At 43.8% G+C, this 16,794-nt stretch overlaps 1 protein-coding gene across 5 annotated transcripts in view; it reads right to left on the bottom strand.

Moving 5' to 3' along the window:
* THRB (thyroid hormone receptor beta) overlaps nt 1-16,794 on the bottom strand; it is a 422,927-nt gene that overhangs the window by 67,152 nt on the left and 338,981 nt on the right. For all 5 annotated transcript variants that reach the window (XM_020971083.2, XM_020971082.2, XM_020971080.2 and 2 more), the window contains one exon: nt 10,557-10,838. In XM_020971083.2, the coding sequence (XP_020826742.1) occupies nt 10,557-10,838 (282 nt within the window). The remainder of the gene's footprint in view (nt 1-10,556; nt 10,839-16,794) is intronic.

Raw genomic sequence — 16,794 nt, 5'->3', positions numbered from 1 at the left:
CTGTCTCTCAAGTTATTGTCCTACATTTCTCCTGCTTTTCTCAGCCAAGTTCCGAAAAAATCTATCTATCCTTGGTGTCTCTGGTTCCATCCAATCGCTTCAAAACCATCTGAAATCTAGCTTCTGGCCTCATTACTCCAAAGAAACTGTTCTATAAAGGGATCTTAATTTCCAAATCTGAGGGTCTTTACTCGATCTCTCTAGGGTACTCAGTGTCGTTGAGGATATTCTCCTGAATTCTCTCTTCTCTGGGTTTCCCTGACACCACTCTCTACTGATTCTTCTCTGACGGCTCTTGACCAACACTTTGTTGGCCATTCACCCATGGCGTGACCTCTCACTGTGGGGTACCCCAAGCTGTGCTGAGCCCTCCTCTCTTTTCTCTCTGTACTTTCTTGCTTGATGATCTTATTAATCCCCATGGGTTTAACTATCATCTTTATGCAGATGACTCACAGATTTATATATCTTGACCCAGACTCTCTCCTGAGCACCAATCCTGCAATATTAGAAACCTATTAGACATTTCCAGACAAAAATCCATAGAGATCCCAAACTTCACATGTCCAGTACAGAACTCATTATTTTTCTCTTCAAACTCAGAGATTTCCCCATATCCCTTTTCTGTCCTTCTAGCCTCCCAGATTTTTGTCTTGAATATTAACCTCAATTGTTGTCCCTCATATCACAAATCTAATGACTAAATTGTATTACACTGCCTCTAAGAGTTTTAGAACATTTCCTGGGGAGGTTCAGTGACTTACCTAGGATTACAGAGCTAATAGTGTCACAGACTTGAACCCAGCTCTTCCTGACATCACTATCTATCATAATACTTTAGGATGCTTGTTATAACAGAGTTAATCAGGAGGATCTCTCTCTCCCTCTCTCCAATCCATCCACCTATCCATCTATGTATCTATCTAATCTCTTTATCTCTCTGTCTAGTCTACCTGTCTGTCTAGCTGCCTGTCTCTGTCTGTATCTCTCTCTTTATATCTCTATATTAGTAATGTTATATCCATAAAGTGCCTTAGACTTCAGAAGAAAAGGATTGTAGGAATTTAGTGTTGCTAAAGAGATCTATTTTTCATCCTTCTGATGCAATCTGCTATGACCAGCGCCCCTCCCTCCTTCTTTGTCCTTTGGCTTCTTCGTGACCCTGGCTGGAGGATGTTCTAAGTGCATCCCCCAAATCTGCTGAAAGACCCACAGATATTTCTCTTGTGATTTCTCCAGAAGAGAGGCATCTGCTATCTGAATGTTGAGCAAGGATGAGGACCCCAATCCTTCATAGCTATGGCATCCTCTTAAATGTCATACCAAGCTCTAGAAAATGGGGCCATGAAGACCTGGGCTGGAAATCTCACCTTCATCAGATGTGTGACCATGTGCAAGTCACCAGACCTCCTTAAGCCTCAGTTTTTTAATATGTAAAATGGGGATAATAATCCCAGTGATAGTAGCCTCACAGGGGTCACAGACTCAGAAGTGGAATGGCTCTTAAAGGGCATCTAGTATAACCCCATAATTTAAAATTTATTTGACCAATGTCTCACAATACAGCTCAAAAGAAAAACTGTGGGCAAAGCACTTTAAAATACTATCCAGATGACCACTTTTGGTGCAGTTGTTTTGAAGCTGTGACATCATCAGTGTGGGGACCTGCCATAAGGAAGTGATCGTACCTCTCTCAATGCATTTTAGATACTTGTCCATTAAAACTCCTCTGGAACTCAGCATCTTAGAGAAGACTTGGGACTTTGGGAAGTTAAGAGACCTGCTCAGCATCATACAACCCATATTTGTCAGGGGTAGCACTGGAATCCAGGCCTTCCTGACCCCAAGACCAACCCTCTCTCTGCTTGGCCACTATGGCTTTAGAAATACCAAGGAATGCGTGAGATGTGGCTACAGCAAATGAATGAACAGCTAATGTTTCCTATTTTACTGTGGGCAAATCCCATTTTTTGGGACTTTGGAACATGAAGACTTCACAGTTTCTTGTCACAATTACCACCATGGACCAAGGATGGCTTTCATTTTGGGAAGCACATTGGCTCTGGCTGTCAAGTCATAAAATTTGGAGAACTCGTTTGGTCCCAGATGCTGAGAAGTTTTTTTGGAAGCCAAATGCTGAGTGATTCCTTAGTGAAGACAGCCCAATCTCATAGCCCTGGCACTCACTCTTGTAAAAGGGCTTAGTTCTCAGGAATTCCAAATTGCATCATTTAACAAAGGGGAAATTTTATTTGGTAATGCACAAGGAATCAAAATTATGGGTGTGCATGTAGCATCCCAAAGCCAGGGCCCGCCATTGTAGACTTAGAGCTTGAAAGGAAGTTGTCACCTAGATTCCCTCTCTCCCTCCCCATTTTACAGATAAGGAAACAGAGGCCCAGTGAGATGAAGTAAAGTAGGCTTAAAACTCAAAGGATTATATATTTAGCTTAATAAACGCTTATTGATCAATTGATTGATTTAGAGCCAGAATGGACCTTAAAGGCAACTTAGTTCAACATCCTTTTCTAACAGAGGAGGAAACTGAGACCCAGAGAAAATAAGTGACTTGCCCAAGGTCACAGAGATCCTCCAACTTAAAATTCAGTGGCTTTTCCCCTGCTCTTGGGCATGAGACCCATTTCCTTATGGAACTCGAAGGTGGGTTGCCAAGTCTGGACTTTTAAAACTCGTACATTTCCTTTTCATTCTTGCACACACAATTCTTTTCTCCTCTCTCTCTATCGGAAGTAATGTTTGGTTGATCCAACCTTTGGCTGGATACCCAGGGCCCAGGTGGGGCTGATTCCCGGGCATCATTTTGTTAGGAAGGATTGAAGGAAATAAAGAACAGCCTTTCTTTATGTACTGGCAGGAAGAAGACAGGTCCCAATGGGTTAGGTGCAGACAGGGGGGCCCTGGCCATGGGATTCTCAATGTTTTGGGGGACAAGGAAGCTTAAAATTGGTGGTGGTGGGGGGAGCAAGGGACAACCAACAGGGGCCTTCACTAGGGGGCTCCTAGCATGTCTCCCATGAATAATGCCTCATCTCACATCTTCCAGCCCTCCACAGTGGAAGTTAATGGGACAGGGAGAAGGAAGGGAAAGGGGTAATAGCAGACATGAGGATACAGTCCCAGGGACCCAAAGAATAATCAATTAGTGAGCATTTACAAGTGTCCTTTTTCAGCCAGGCACCACATAGGCCTTGGTGGGTACAAAGACCTGAAGAAAGAGATAATAAGTGATGGAGACAGCAGAGAACCTTAGGATAGAAGCTGATAACCTTGAAAAGAAGAGAATGGAAGAAACAATTTTAAAAAATTCAGTGATATGAGAAATAGAGGGATAATAGGACTCAGAGCTGGAAGGGCTTTCTGAAATCAGACTAGAAAACCAACTGAAAGAGACATGAAGTGATCTGTCCAAGGTCACACGGGTAAGTGGTAGTGATGGAACTGGAATCCAGGGCCTTTGAGTTCAAACCCAGGACGCTTGACACCCTCAAAAGGTACTTAGGATCAACAGAGGAGATCTCTCAGGCCCAGGAGAAAGGGCCTTCTGTTTGAACTGCAGAGGAGGCAGGGGGTTCACGGTATACCTCCGAACATCCCACAGTGAGTCAGCCATCATGCTTCTGTGATTTCTCTAGATAACAGATACAGGTTTTTGCCACAGCAACACCACAGCCGTGGTGGAGGTGGGTAGACCTTACCAGTCATGGTTTGGGGCTCTTACATGAATAGTGGCTTTAGGTGGCACAGTTAGACTTGGAATTTTTTAAAAAATATACTTATTAAGCACCTACTATGTTCCAGACACTGCTAAACATAGAAGATACAAAGAAAGGCAAAAAAATATACTCCCTACTCTCAAGGAGCTCATAATCTGGTGAGAGTCAGGAAGACCTCAGTTCAAATCTAGCCTCAGACACTCACTAGCTGTGTGATCGTGGACAAGTCACTTAACGTCTTCTTGCCTCAATTTCTTCATCTGTAAAATGGGGATAATATTAGCACCTACCTTCCAGGGTTGTTATGAAGATCAAATAAGATAATATTTATAATGTGTTTAGCACACTGCCTGGCACATAGTAGGTGCTTCAATGCTTATTCCCTTTCCTCCCTTCCCCACCATTTGTAAAGCATTTTGCAAGCCTTAAAGCACTATATAAATACTCATCATTATCATTATCATTATTATTATTAGGAACTGGACAGAGAAGCTGGTCTTGAAATTAGGAAGATCAGGGTTCAAGTCCTGACCCAGAGTGGAGAGAATGTCCAGGAGTAGAAGATTCTCCACAGTGTCCAGTGCTGCAAACAGGTAGAGGAGGATGAAGACTGAGAAAAAGAACACTGGATTAGGCAATTAAGAGATGATTGCGGGGCAGTGAGGTTGCACAGTGGTTAGAGCCCTGGAATCAGGAGGACTTGAGTTCAAATCCAGCCTCAGACAGGTGACCCTGGGCAAGTCACTTAAGTCACACCATTGCTTCAAAAAAAAAAAGATCATTGATAACTATGGAGAGAGCTTTTGCAGTGAGAATGGTGAGGCTGGACTCTAGATTGCTGAGGGTTTAGTAAACAGCGAGGGGAGAGGAAGTGAAGGAAGGCTAGATAGAGTTTTCAAGGTGTTTAGCTGAGAGGTAGGTGAGAACTATAGGCTGATAGCTATCAGAGATGGTAGCACATAATGAAAACTGTTTAAAAAATACAGGAAGTTTGGGTGTGTTTGCAGATAGTATGGAAGGACCCTTTAGATAGATAGGAGAGATTCAGGATTAGAGAGAGAGAGGACGTGAGAGGGAATGGCATCTAGGGCACATGTACAAGGGTCCACTTCTTTTATCTGTATTTAGCACTGATGCGCGCAAAAGGGACTTAGGAATTCCGGAACACAAAAGTAGAACATTTGTGGGTAATGGGTAGACCATGTGCACAGCTTTCTATGTGCTGCTGAAGGAGAGAGTGAAGGAGTAAGTCATGGAGTATGAGCAGAATGAGGGACTGAGAATTCAGGGTATTTGAGGGAAGACCAACTTGTATGGTGAAGTCTCCCAGAACGAAATCTAGAGTTGGGATAGAGAGGGCTGGTGTGAGCCAAGCATTCACCTTGGGGAGAATGGAGGCAAGATAGCTTGGAGGCTGATAGAAAATGGTCATTGGCATTTGACTTGGGTGATAAATTTGGGTAGCTTGAACCTCAACGGAGGAAATATTGCTAAAGATGGGGAGGGTGGAGGGAAAGTTTGGAAATAGCAAGAGAAAGAGAGACCAAAGAGTATTCCAACTTCATGTACTGGGACAAGTGAGTTGTCAAGTATGAGAGAAGGAGAGTATGGAAAGGATGGCTAGGTATGATGCAGCATCATCCAAAGGGAGACGGAAGAGGTCTGAGATGGCAAGTTTGTTAATTAGAGAGCCAGAGTCCCAAAGGGCGCAGTGGGCAGGCCAGGCAGATCTGGAGGGGGCCATGGGAGAAGGGCAGGGGTAAAATGGGTCGGAATGAGTGAGTCCACTTCAGGAATGACCCACCCTGATGAAACCAGAGTTCCAGACTGCAATTTCCCTCTTCCCCCTATTCAGAACAAAAGCGATATGAGGCAGCCTTAGAAGAAGAAACTGGATTTTATTCTAAAAAAATCATGTTTTAACTACAGGGTAAAAGATATGATTAAATTTCACGTGCATCATTATTGGAAGGCACATAGGAAGAGCTTAATAAAGAGGTTCAGGCTAGAGCCGGAAGGGACCTACAAGGCATTTCTGGTCCAACCTCTTTTGCTGGAAACTGAGGCTCAGAGGAGTTAAGTGACTGGCCCCAAATCTCACATCAGAGCATCAGTCACGGGATTTGAACCCTGGCCTTCTCATTCTAGGGCAGTGCTCTGGCTTTCCTGAGACTTCCCTGAGTGAGAAAAAGAATAATTTCTAACTTAGAAGATTTTTCTTTAAAAAAACCAAACACTTTAATAACTTTCATGTTGGGCTTCTTCCTTACCATCCTTGACTAGATAAGCCCAACACAAATGGAAAGGTAATTGTAGGGGAGAAAAAAAACCCATATTGCTCATCTTGAGTATTTTAATTTTTACTGTGAGCAAAATCCTTTAAAAATAGTTCTCCCATTTCCAGGAATTTGTTCTTGTTTTTCAAAGCAAAGCAAAACAAAGGTGTTTGGCTGCCAGGTCTGCTACGCCTTCACAAAGGGCATGGAGAAATGCAGAGCAGTCAAAGAGCCCAGGCATATGAAATTAATCCTGGCAGGATTAATCCACTGCTGCACATTTACACAAATGCATCTTTTAAGGTCAGGACCGTGCATGTGGGGACTCACATGTCCCTTCCCCCTCTACGCAGGCTCCCCAGGCTGCTGTAGTGGACAGAGAATTAGAGGACCTGGGTTAGAATCGCTGCTCTGTTCTTTGCTATCTTAGTGACCTTGGGCATTTGCTTTCACTAGGCTTTGGACTCTGTTTCTGGAAAACAAAAGGGCTTGGGCTAGACCCCCCCCCCCCCCGCACCCCCGGTCTCCTTTCAGCTCAAAGTCTCTGATATTGGGATCTTACACCTTCTTTTCTTTTTTAAGGCTGTGTTTAATGTTCATTTGAAACTTATTTCTCCAGGAATTCCTCCACTATAGCAGCTATTGTGTTGATATGCCAAATGGACAGACCACTGGAACTTGAGTCAGAGGATGTGGTTTCAAATCCTGCCTCTGACACTTCCTAGTGGGGTGACCGTGGATAAGCTAGTTTACAAAAACATAGATTCAGAGCTGGAAGGGATGTTAGGGATGATCCAGTCTAATTCCCTCATTTTTCAGATGAGGAAACTGATGTCTAGGGAAGTTAAATGACTCATCCAAGGTCACTTAATGAGAAAATGCTTGATTTTTAACCCAGGTCTTCTGACTACAAATTCTGCATTCTACATCAAGTTCCTCCCCCTAAGCCTCAGTTTCCTCATCTGTAAAATGAGGAGGTCAGGCTAGGTGGCCTCTGAGGTCCCTTCCAGCTTCAGATCTAAGATGGGTTGGTTCTGAGCCTGCAACTCCCCTCGGCACAGCCCAGGGCACAGTGACTACTGGCCCTTTGGCCTTTCTTCTTCTTTGGAGGCAATCAGGGTTAAGTGACTTGCCCAGGGTCACACAGCTAATAAGTGTCTGAGGCTAGATTTGACTCGGGTCCTCCTGCCTCCAGACCCAGTGCTCTATCCACTGCACCACCTAGCCACCTCGCTTTGGCCCCGCTTTCAGATATTCCTTTTGACTATCATAAACCTTCCTTCCAAAATGCCTTGATACAGTATCTTGCCCGAGGAATCTTGAGAGTGCCTGCGATCTGTGATCAACAGTCAGACCCCAACCTTCACAGAGAGATAGCTTGTTCTCTCTCTGACTCTGGCTCTTTGTTTCTGTCTCTCCCTCCCTCCCTTTCCTCCTTCCCTCCCTCCCCTTCTCTCTTTCTCTTCACATAAAGACTCTTCCTATCCCCCTCTTTTCATAATGAATAATCTCATGGCTGCCTGAAATCGGTTTCACTCCACTTTCGGGACCAACCAGTAGCTTCAAGGTGTTCCTAGAAGGTGCTCTAAAGAGACAGACTAACCATGACAATCATAATTCGTATTTCAATAATCCTCCGCACACTTTTCTTACAACCCTTAAAGGTACAGAGCCATCACAGAGGAGATTTCCACTGGGCATTAAGGTTGGCAAAGCACTTCTTGCATGTCAGTTGAGCCCAGCAACCCCATGAGATTGAACTGAGGGTCATTATCTTCCCTGTATCTCAGTGCAGTAGGTTGCTGCCAGATCTGAGGGTCAGAAGACCTCAGTGCAAATCCTGCCCCTGACACTTACTACATATGTGACCTTGGGCATCTTTCCGGGCCTCAGTTTCCTCATCTGTAAAATGAGACAGTTGGGCTAGACAGCCCCTCAGGTGTCTCTGAGCTAGAAATCTATGATTTTATGAAACAGAGAGATGAAGGAATTTGCCCTGTGTCACAATGTCTGAGGTGGAATCTGAACTCAGGTTTTCCCATTGCCAAGCTCAGCACTCTATCCTTCACCCCACCTTGTGTCTCAAAGCATTTTTCTCTCAACAGCCTTGTAAAGTAGGGAAAGTAGTATTATTTCCCTAAGAACAGCTCTTTCTTGAGTTAGAAAAATGAAGGAATGTGTCTGTGGTCTAATCAATCAAAAGGCTTCCCTCCCCCTAGACTCAAAAGTCAGAAGCTCCTATTAACATTCTTTTTTTCTTTAAAAAAAAATATTGATCAGAGCAGCTAGGTGGCACAGTGGATAGAGCTCTGGCCTTGGAGTCAGGAGGACCTGAGTTCAAATCTGAACTCAGACGCTTGACACTGACTAGCTGTGTGACCTTGGGCAAGTCATTTAACCTCGATTGCCAAACAAAACCAAAATAACAACAAAAAAATATTGATCCTCTTCCACTTTGTCAGAGTAATAAACTTGGAGTCAAGAAGACCAGAGTTCACCTTCAATCTCAGACACTAGCTGGGGGACCCTGGGAAAGTCACTTAACTACTCTCTGTCTCAGTTTCCTTATTTGTAAAATGGGGATATTAACAGTACCTACCTCCCCAGGTTGCAGTGAGGACTAAAAAAGATAGCACATGTACATATATGCATGTTACATATAATACATATATTCTCATCATAACATAAATATACATCAAAACATATGTATATAACAAGGTATGCTTTATAAACCTTGAAGGGCAATATGAATGCTAGTTATTATTATTATTCATTTCCCAATATAGCCTTCCTCTCTCCCCCACCCAGGGACCCCTTCTTTGTAACAAAAGAAGAAAAAGAAACATAAAAAGTTCAGCGAAACCAGCTGTGTGAAATCTACCCAGCATCCCCCACTCAGAGGTGGCCCCCTGCCAGAGCAAGGAAAGAGGTCCCTTCTCATATCACTTCTCCTGATTCCATTTCATTAATTAGTTGGAGAGTCTTTCTTGTGGTAAAGAGAGGACTAGCATTCAAACGCACTGACGTTTTAAAACATTTTTTAAGAGGAAGGGCCCTTAAAAAAAGAAAAACTGACAAGAGATGTTTTCCTTTGCTCCACACAGAGAAGAGATGGAAAAATGGGCCAACACATGTCTGAAGACCCAACGTGATTAAGGGACCTGGAGATTTTAGGTGGCCATAAGACAATAAAGTGCTCACCATCAGACATCTGCCAGGGTGGAGGTGCTCCGAGGTAAAGCCCCCCTAAATCTGAAGCCATCAGGACTTTAGACTAGTTTATCTTGATTTTTTTTCTTTTTAAGAGGTGACAACCTCATAAACCCATAATCTCTTCTTGAGGATGATGCAAGACTTTGGTAGGAAAGGAGAAAAACAAGGTCTCATCCTCCCTCTCCTTCTCTCCCTGCTGCCCTACCCCCACCCCCGCCTACCTCCTTCTTCCTCTCTCTCTCTTTCTCTCTCTCCCACCCTTGCCCACTTCCTTCTTTCTCCTTCTCTCTCTCTCCCCCCTGCCCCTCACCTTCTCTCTCTCTTCCTCACCTGCTTCCCTCTTTCTCTTTCTCTCTCCTTCCCTTCCTCTCTCTCTCTCTCTCTCTCTCTCTCTCTCTCTCTCTCTCTCTCTCTCTCTCTCTCTGTCTCTCTCCCTTGCCTCCCTCCCTCTTTCTCCTTTTCTCTCTCACTCTCTCCCCTTGCCTTTCTCCCTCTTTCTCATTCTTACTCTCTGTCCTTCTCTCTCTCTCCCTGCCCTTTCCCACTTCCTTCTTTCTCCTTTCCTCTCTCTCCCCTCTTGCCCCCCTCACCTTCTCTCTCTTTTCATTGTCTGCTTCCCTCTTTCTCTTTCTCCTCTCTCCTTCCCTTCCTCTCTCTCTCCCTTGCTTCCCCCCCTTTTCTCATTCTCTCTCTGTCTCTCTGTCTCTGTCTCTGTCTCTGTCTCTCTCTCTCTCTCTCTCTCTCTCTCTCTCTCTCTCTCTCTCTCTTCCCCTCTCTATCTCTGTCTCTGTCTCTCTCTGTCTCTCTCTCTCTCTGTCTCTCTCTCTCTCTCTCTCTCTCTCTCTCTCTCTCTCTCTCTCTCTCTCTCTCTCTCTCTCTCTCCCCTCCTCCTCCTCCTCTCTCTCTATCTCTCCTTCCCTTGCCCCCTCCCCTAAAGTCTCCTTATGAGAGGTAGGCTCTAAAATCCCATTTTGTTTCTGGCCCCCCGCGATGAAGGAAACAGAGTGTTGTTTTTTTTTTAATGGGCCTGGTTGCATAACTTCTAGGACTTGTGTTTCTCCTTGGGGGGCTGGAACCGAGCTCAAGCTGAACTGGCAGATCAGTCCTGCTGCCAGCTTGAGAAAAAGAAACCTCCTTTCCCAGAGCCCAAACACAACATGAAGCTAGAAATAAACTGCTTTCCATGTGGATCCATTTATTTATGTAGTTTCAAAGCCCTTCTCAAAGGGATAAACAAGCCTGCGGACAGCCCGCAGGCACCAGCCATCGGTCTAGGTAGACACTGGGCCCGGGTTGGGGAGACCTTGGCTATGGGTCATGGAAAACCAATTACCTTTACATTTCTTCTCTTCGGTGGGGTCGGCCTGGGTGCTCGCCACGCCCTGCTCGTGGGCTTCGCCCGGGTCCAGGTGGAACACTGAGCTAGTCCAAGCTGCTGTCGTCTGGAGCCGGGATGCCGGTGGCGGCGGCTCACTCTTCAACAGCCCGCCGCTGCTCTCTGAGTGGCCCTTCCTATGTAAGCAGTCTTCGGACATTCCTACGAGGCCCCAGGGGTAGTCTTGGTCAGGGGGAGGCGGAGGAGGCTTCCGCTTGTCCCATGCTGGAAGGCCATTTTCTGGAGGGTTGACAAACACAAGTTGACATGCTGTTGGCATTGTCAAGATCTAGTTGGGATGCAGGCTGGGAAAACAAGTGGTTTTTCTGGTCTCCTGGGCTGACAGTGTTCACATCGATTGCAGGGATAAGAGGGCAGAGCCGGTCAGCCTTGGGGACTGAGCCTCTGGGCCCGGGCTGCTACTCTACTGGACCTAGGGAATCCCCTTGTCTGTAGTGCCTGGAACAATGCACCCGATGCAGGCCCACTGCTACAACAGTGGGCCCCAAGGGCAAGGGGAGACCAATTTATTGCCTTGCTTGGATGACCATTTGAGGTCTTGTGGGTCGGGGCTGGTCGTGAACAATTTTCAGATCCTTAGTACATAAAACAACCCGGACTTGGCCTTGCTTGACTCGGATCTTATCAGAGGCTGACCTGAGGGACACTCTGTTGCCCAAGTGTGACACGCTGACGTGTACACACTTAGCAAGGCTGGATGCTACTGTCCTCCCGAGACAGTCACCAAGGCTGGCCCATGGGAAGAAAACTATGGATGGCTGTCTCATAAATGTATGGCGCCAACAAATAACAGAGGGCTTAGTTAGGCTGGGAGTGCTATCACCGGGGTGGGGTGGGGACTAAAAAATGGCCAAATTTCAAATGAAAATCTTCTTTGTTTCTGTTTAATATTATCTGGTATTTTTTTTTAACATTCTAGAAATAACATAGGGGAAAGAGGTGGGTGCAGAGGAATAGCTAATATAGCATCATTGGAGCTGGAAAGGTCATCTAGTCCACACCCCCTTCATTTTACAGATGAGGAAACTGAGGCCCACAGCACTTAGACAACCTGTCCAAGGTCATATAGGAAGAATATGTCAAAGGTGGGATTTGAACCCAAGTCCTCTGACTTCAGATCCAGCACTCTTTTCACTGTGCCATACTAGGAAAGTGAGCTCTTTTCATGGGTACATCTTTTTTTGACTCAAGGACCCAAAGTTGAGTTCGATTTGAAGAAAAACCGGTCTTTACTAGGAAGTGTCCGCGAGGATTAGATTGACATGCAGTGGGGATATGTTAGGGTATCTTTTCCCATAAGTTTACAGGGACTCTGAAACTGGCTATCCAGAAAATGGTAGAAAAGTCAACAATAAAAAGAATAAAAGGCATGTCTGCTCCCCACTTCTTTCTAGTGGTGAGCTCCATCTTCCCAGAACCCTCACGACACACACATAAAATGGCAAGATAAAACACACACAGGCATGTAGGCTGGACACATGTATTTTCACAGACTCTAATGGGGCCTCAAAATACCAAGAAAGACCTTGTACTCCTCTTAAATGCACAAAGATAAAAACAAACACACGAATATGCAAACCAAATAGACAGACCACATACTAAGCCAACACCACCACAGCTCACAAGCTGGGGGGCTGGGAGCTTATAGGACCAGCCATTGATTTCCATTCCATCCAGATGGTGAAGGGATTTTCATGCTTCTTTGACCATCCATTGCTTGGACACAAAGCTCTCCCTCTGCCTTGAGGCCTAGGATCAGATGAGGACGGACTTCTACAAATCCATTGAGGCCAGACACCTAAATGAAATCCTTTCTGGTCCCTCTGGCTGCTGGTGTCCTCTGCCCCTCCCAATGAGCTTTCTATGTGTTCTGTATTGATGCAGTATATCCTTACTTGGGTCCATGCTGCTTCTGCCTGATAAGAATGTAAGCCTCTTGATAAAAGAGATTGCTTCCTTTCTGTTTTTGTATCCTTGGAATCTAGCATAGCTACTGGTACGTAGTAGGCACTTAATAAATAATTGTTCATTAACGGATTGAAATGCCCAAAAAAGGGACAGGCTTCTTACATGTCACTCCTCTCTAAACACGAGCCAGTCAAACTGGCCTATTGGCTGTTTCTTGTGTATAATGCTCTATTTCCGATCTCTTGGCCTCTGTACTGGACATCACCGACCCTGGGATGAGTTCCCTCCTCACTGCTGCCTTGAAGCAGGTCTGGCTTCCTTTAAGATTCTGTACATGCTACCATCTACAGGAGGCTTTCCCCTCTAAGGTTACTTTGTACCTACTCTGAATGTACCATCCATCCATCCATCCATCCATCCATCCATCTATCTATCTATTTATCTATCGCCGCTCTCTCTCTCTCTCTCTCTCTCTCTCTCTCTCTCTCTCTCTCTCTCTCTCTCTTTCTCTCTCTCCATACTCTCTCTCTCTCTCTCTCTCTCTCTCTCTCTCTCTCTCTCTCTCTCTCTCTCTCTCTCCATATATATACACATATATGTATATATCTATCTCTGTATGTATGTATCTGTATGCATGGATCTCTCTCTATGTCTGTCTCTCTCTGTATGTATATATGTATGTATCTATCCTCTCTATATACATACATACCTATTATCCATCCATTTATCCATCTATCTCTCTACCTACCAATCTATCATCTACCAATCTACCTATTATCTATCATCACCATCTCTCTCTCTGTATGCACACACCTATCATCTATCTGTCTGTCTATCTATCTATCTATCTATCTATCTATCTATCTATCTATCTATCTATCCTCTCCCTCTCTCTTTCTCTCTCCTCCCCCACATTGATCATCCATCCATCCATCTAGCTGCCAATATTTCATCTGTCTCTCTTCTCCCCTCTATATATGTATATATATATATATATATATATATATATATATATATATATATATATACACATATCCTAACATCCATCTATCTGTCTATCTACCTACCAATCTATCAATCTATTATCTGTTGTCTCTCTATACATATATACACACTTATCAGCTATCTCATCATCATCATCATCATCATCATCATCATCATCTATAGGCTGTTTTCAACTTTGTTTTTCATATGCTCTATTTTTAGCACAGGGTCCAGCACATAATAGGCACTTATGTAAAACTAAATAATATAATATAAATAAATAATATAAATAATGTAATATAATATGAATATAATAATGCAATATAACATAAATAATAGAAAGTAACGTACATCTTAAAGTGCTATATGAGGCTTCCAGGTGGTGTAGCAGATAGAGCATTGTACCCAAAGTAAGAGAGATCAGTGCAAATCTGGTCTCAGACATTCACTAGCTGTGTGACCCTGGGCAAGGCATTTAATCTCTGTCTGCCTTAGTTTCCTCCTCTGTGAAATGGGGATAATAATTGCACCTGTATCTCAGGGCTGTTGCGAGGATAAAAAGAGATGATGTGTGGAAAGTGCTTTGCAAACCTCACAACTCACCAGAAATGCTAGCTATTATTATTATTATTATTATATAAATGTTATTATCATTATTACTGTCTAACTTGGGGCTAAAAACCTGTGAGGTAGACCATACAGAAATTGTTATCCCAGTCTTACAGATGAGAAAACTGAGGTTCAGAGAGGAGGGCCCCTTGCCCATCACACAGCTAGGAAGTATCGGGTCGCCAAGGCCCATTATCCAGCCTCGAAAACAGCAGATCTGACACGCTGTGAAATTCCATGCCCTCTGGATTGGATGTATCTGTGTCAAATAGACATAAGTAAATTTCATCTTCGGGGGTTGGGTGTTTTCTTGTGTTAGTAAGTTATCCTGGAACAGCCTATAGTTCTGCACTTAAACATGCTTTTCCCCAACCTAAAAAATAATCACGCCAGCATGAACAGATTTCTCAGCATTCCTATGTTGTTTCTATAGAATTCAGTCTCATCCCTGGCTGAATCCATCCTGCGCAATCTCACTTAAATCAGAGGGACAGAGTTCCCACCCTCTCTTCTATTGCCTCCGACATTTGATTTTCATCAGCAATTCATACCATTTGATATTTATTCCCCTGCGCCCAGTAAAAATGAAGAAATCCAACTCAATTGGATGGTCTCTGTTCACTGGTGAGACATTTCATAAACAGGCCAGAGAACAATGCCTGGATGAGGCTAGGCTGGGACCTTTGAAAGCAGTTCCAGACCCAAGGGAAACATCTTCCTTAAAACCACAACCACAAAGAGTTCACTTCTGCATGTGTCCTGACCAGTGAAGGAGAGTTTTCTTCTAAGTGAGGGGATGCAGGGGTTTGGGTGTTGGGGGAGGTCAAGAGGAGGAAAGCAGGAAGATCATGGCCACTGGAGAATATTTCCTTCCATTTCCCTCACTGAAACAGAAGGTTTGGGAACAGGGCTCTCTTAATGAGAATGGGAAGCATTTATAAGTTTGTAATCACCACCTCTAGCTGTAATCATTGGCTTAATGATATCTGCTTTGTTTATTGGCAGTTTTATGGGCAGAGGCAAGGATGCCAAATCGAGGGATTGGTCTAGTCCCAGTTGGGGCATGGGAAACTCAGCAGGGATCTAAGGACCTGATGCTTATGCTCCCTTGAATAAAGTCTACTCAAGTAGTTGTTATGTCAGAAATGTTTTTTGAGTGGATGGATGAATGACTGACTGACACAGAGTTTGCTGATGCACCAAATATCCTCGGTATCTTTTGGAATGAATGAGAACTGTAGCAGCTGAGAATGAAACCCATGGCTGGCAGGAGAGAAGCTGAGCCTTACAGCTAGCTACATCCCTTTAAAGATAGAGGAAGCTCTGAGTGTCAAGAGTGAACACAACAAGATACAGAAGCTTCTCTACTGACGTCTAGCCATCTCTTCTCCGCTGGGTACTTGTGAAGCTGATTTTTTTGAATCTTAAGTATAAGCCTTTACATTTATCTCAATTCAATTTTATTTTACTAGATTCATCCAAATCAAGCAAGCATTTATTAAGTGCCTACTGTGTGCCAGGCATAATGCTAAGTGACAGGGATTCAAAGACAAAAAGGAAAAACAAATCCCTGCCCTCAAGGAGCTTACCTTCCATCTATGTATCTTAATGTTAGGATCCTGAGTCTTGTCATCCAATATTTTAACTATCTCCTCTGGCTTTATACCATCCACAAATATGGAAAGTCTTTATAACTTCATTCAAATCATTGATAAAAATGTTAAAAGTCACCATTTAAACAGGTGAATTCTATCACCTAAACAAGTTAGGAGACAAACTTTGAATATTGTAAGGTCAAGTTATGAGTAGATCTGTACTGAGCATACTGGACTCAGAGTCAGGACCAGAGATAAAATCTGACTTCTCACATTTATTAGCTGCATGACTCTAGACAAATCATTTAATCTCTGTCTCAGTCTCCTCTTCTGTAGAATAGGCATGATTATGGTACCTACATTCCAAATGATGGTGAGACAATATTTGTAAAGCACTTCACAAACCTTAAAGCTCTATACAAATGCTAGTTGTAATTATGATAGTAGCCATATATTTTCCCAGCCATCGAGCTATGATGACCTCCTCATTTAATAGATAATATTCCAACTAGTGAGAGGACTAAATTAATGAGAATTCAGAGTAGGATGTTCTCTGGATTATCTGAGCCTGAATATACAAAATATAGGTTGAAATGAAATTTTTTAAAACTAAGCCAATCTGATGGTCAGACTGATTGGGATACATGAATAGAATATTAATTGCTATGCCATAAGAAATGATGAATATGAAGAAGGAAGGAAATAAGCATTTATTAAGCACCTCCTGTATGCCAGGTGCTTTACCAATTTTATCTCATTTGATCCTGACAGTGACCCTGAGAAGTAGGTGCTATCGTGATCCTCATTTTGTAGTTGAGGAAACTGAGGCAGACAGTGGTTAAGTGACTTGCCCAGAATCACACAGCTAGTTAGTGTCTGAGGCTGCCTTTGGACTCAGGTCTTCCTGACTCCAGGTCCAGCAGGCTTGCCACTTATCTGCCTCTAAGAATTCAGATGAGCGTGGGAAGTCACAGATAGCATTGAGTGACTTCTATGAATGGATGCTGAGCGAAGGAAGAACATCCAGAAAAATGATACACGCTGACAATTCGCACAGAAAACGCGAAAGCCATGAGCTA

The sequence above is a fragment of the Phascolarctos cinereus genome, unplaced genomic scaffold (genome assembly GCF_003287225.1).
Source record: "Phascolarctos cinereus isolate Bilbo 61053 unplaced genomic scaffold, phaCin_HiC Scaffold_1;HRSCAF=81, whole genome shotgun sequence".
Classification (NCBI taxonomy): domain Eukaryota; kingdom Metazoa; phylum Chordata; class Mammalia; order Diprotodontia; family Phascolarctidae; genus Phascolarctos; species Phascolarctos cinereus.
The sequence above is the reverse complement of the archived record's forward strand: the minus strand, read 5'-3'. Positions and strand labels throughout refer to the sequence as shown.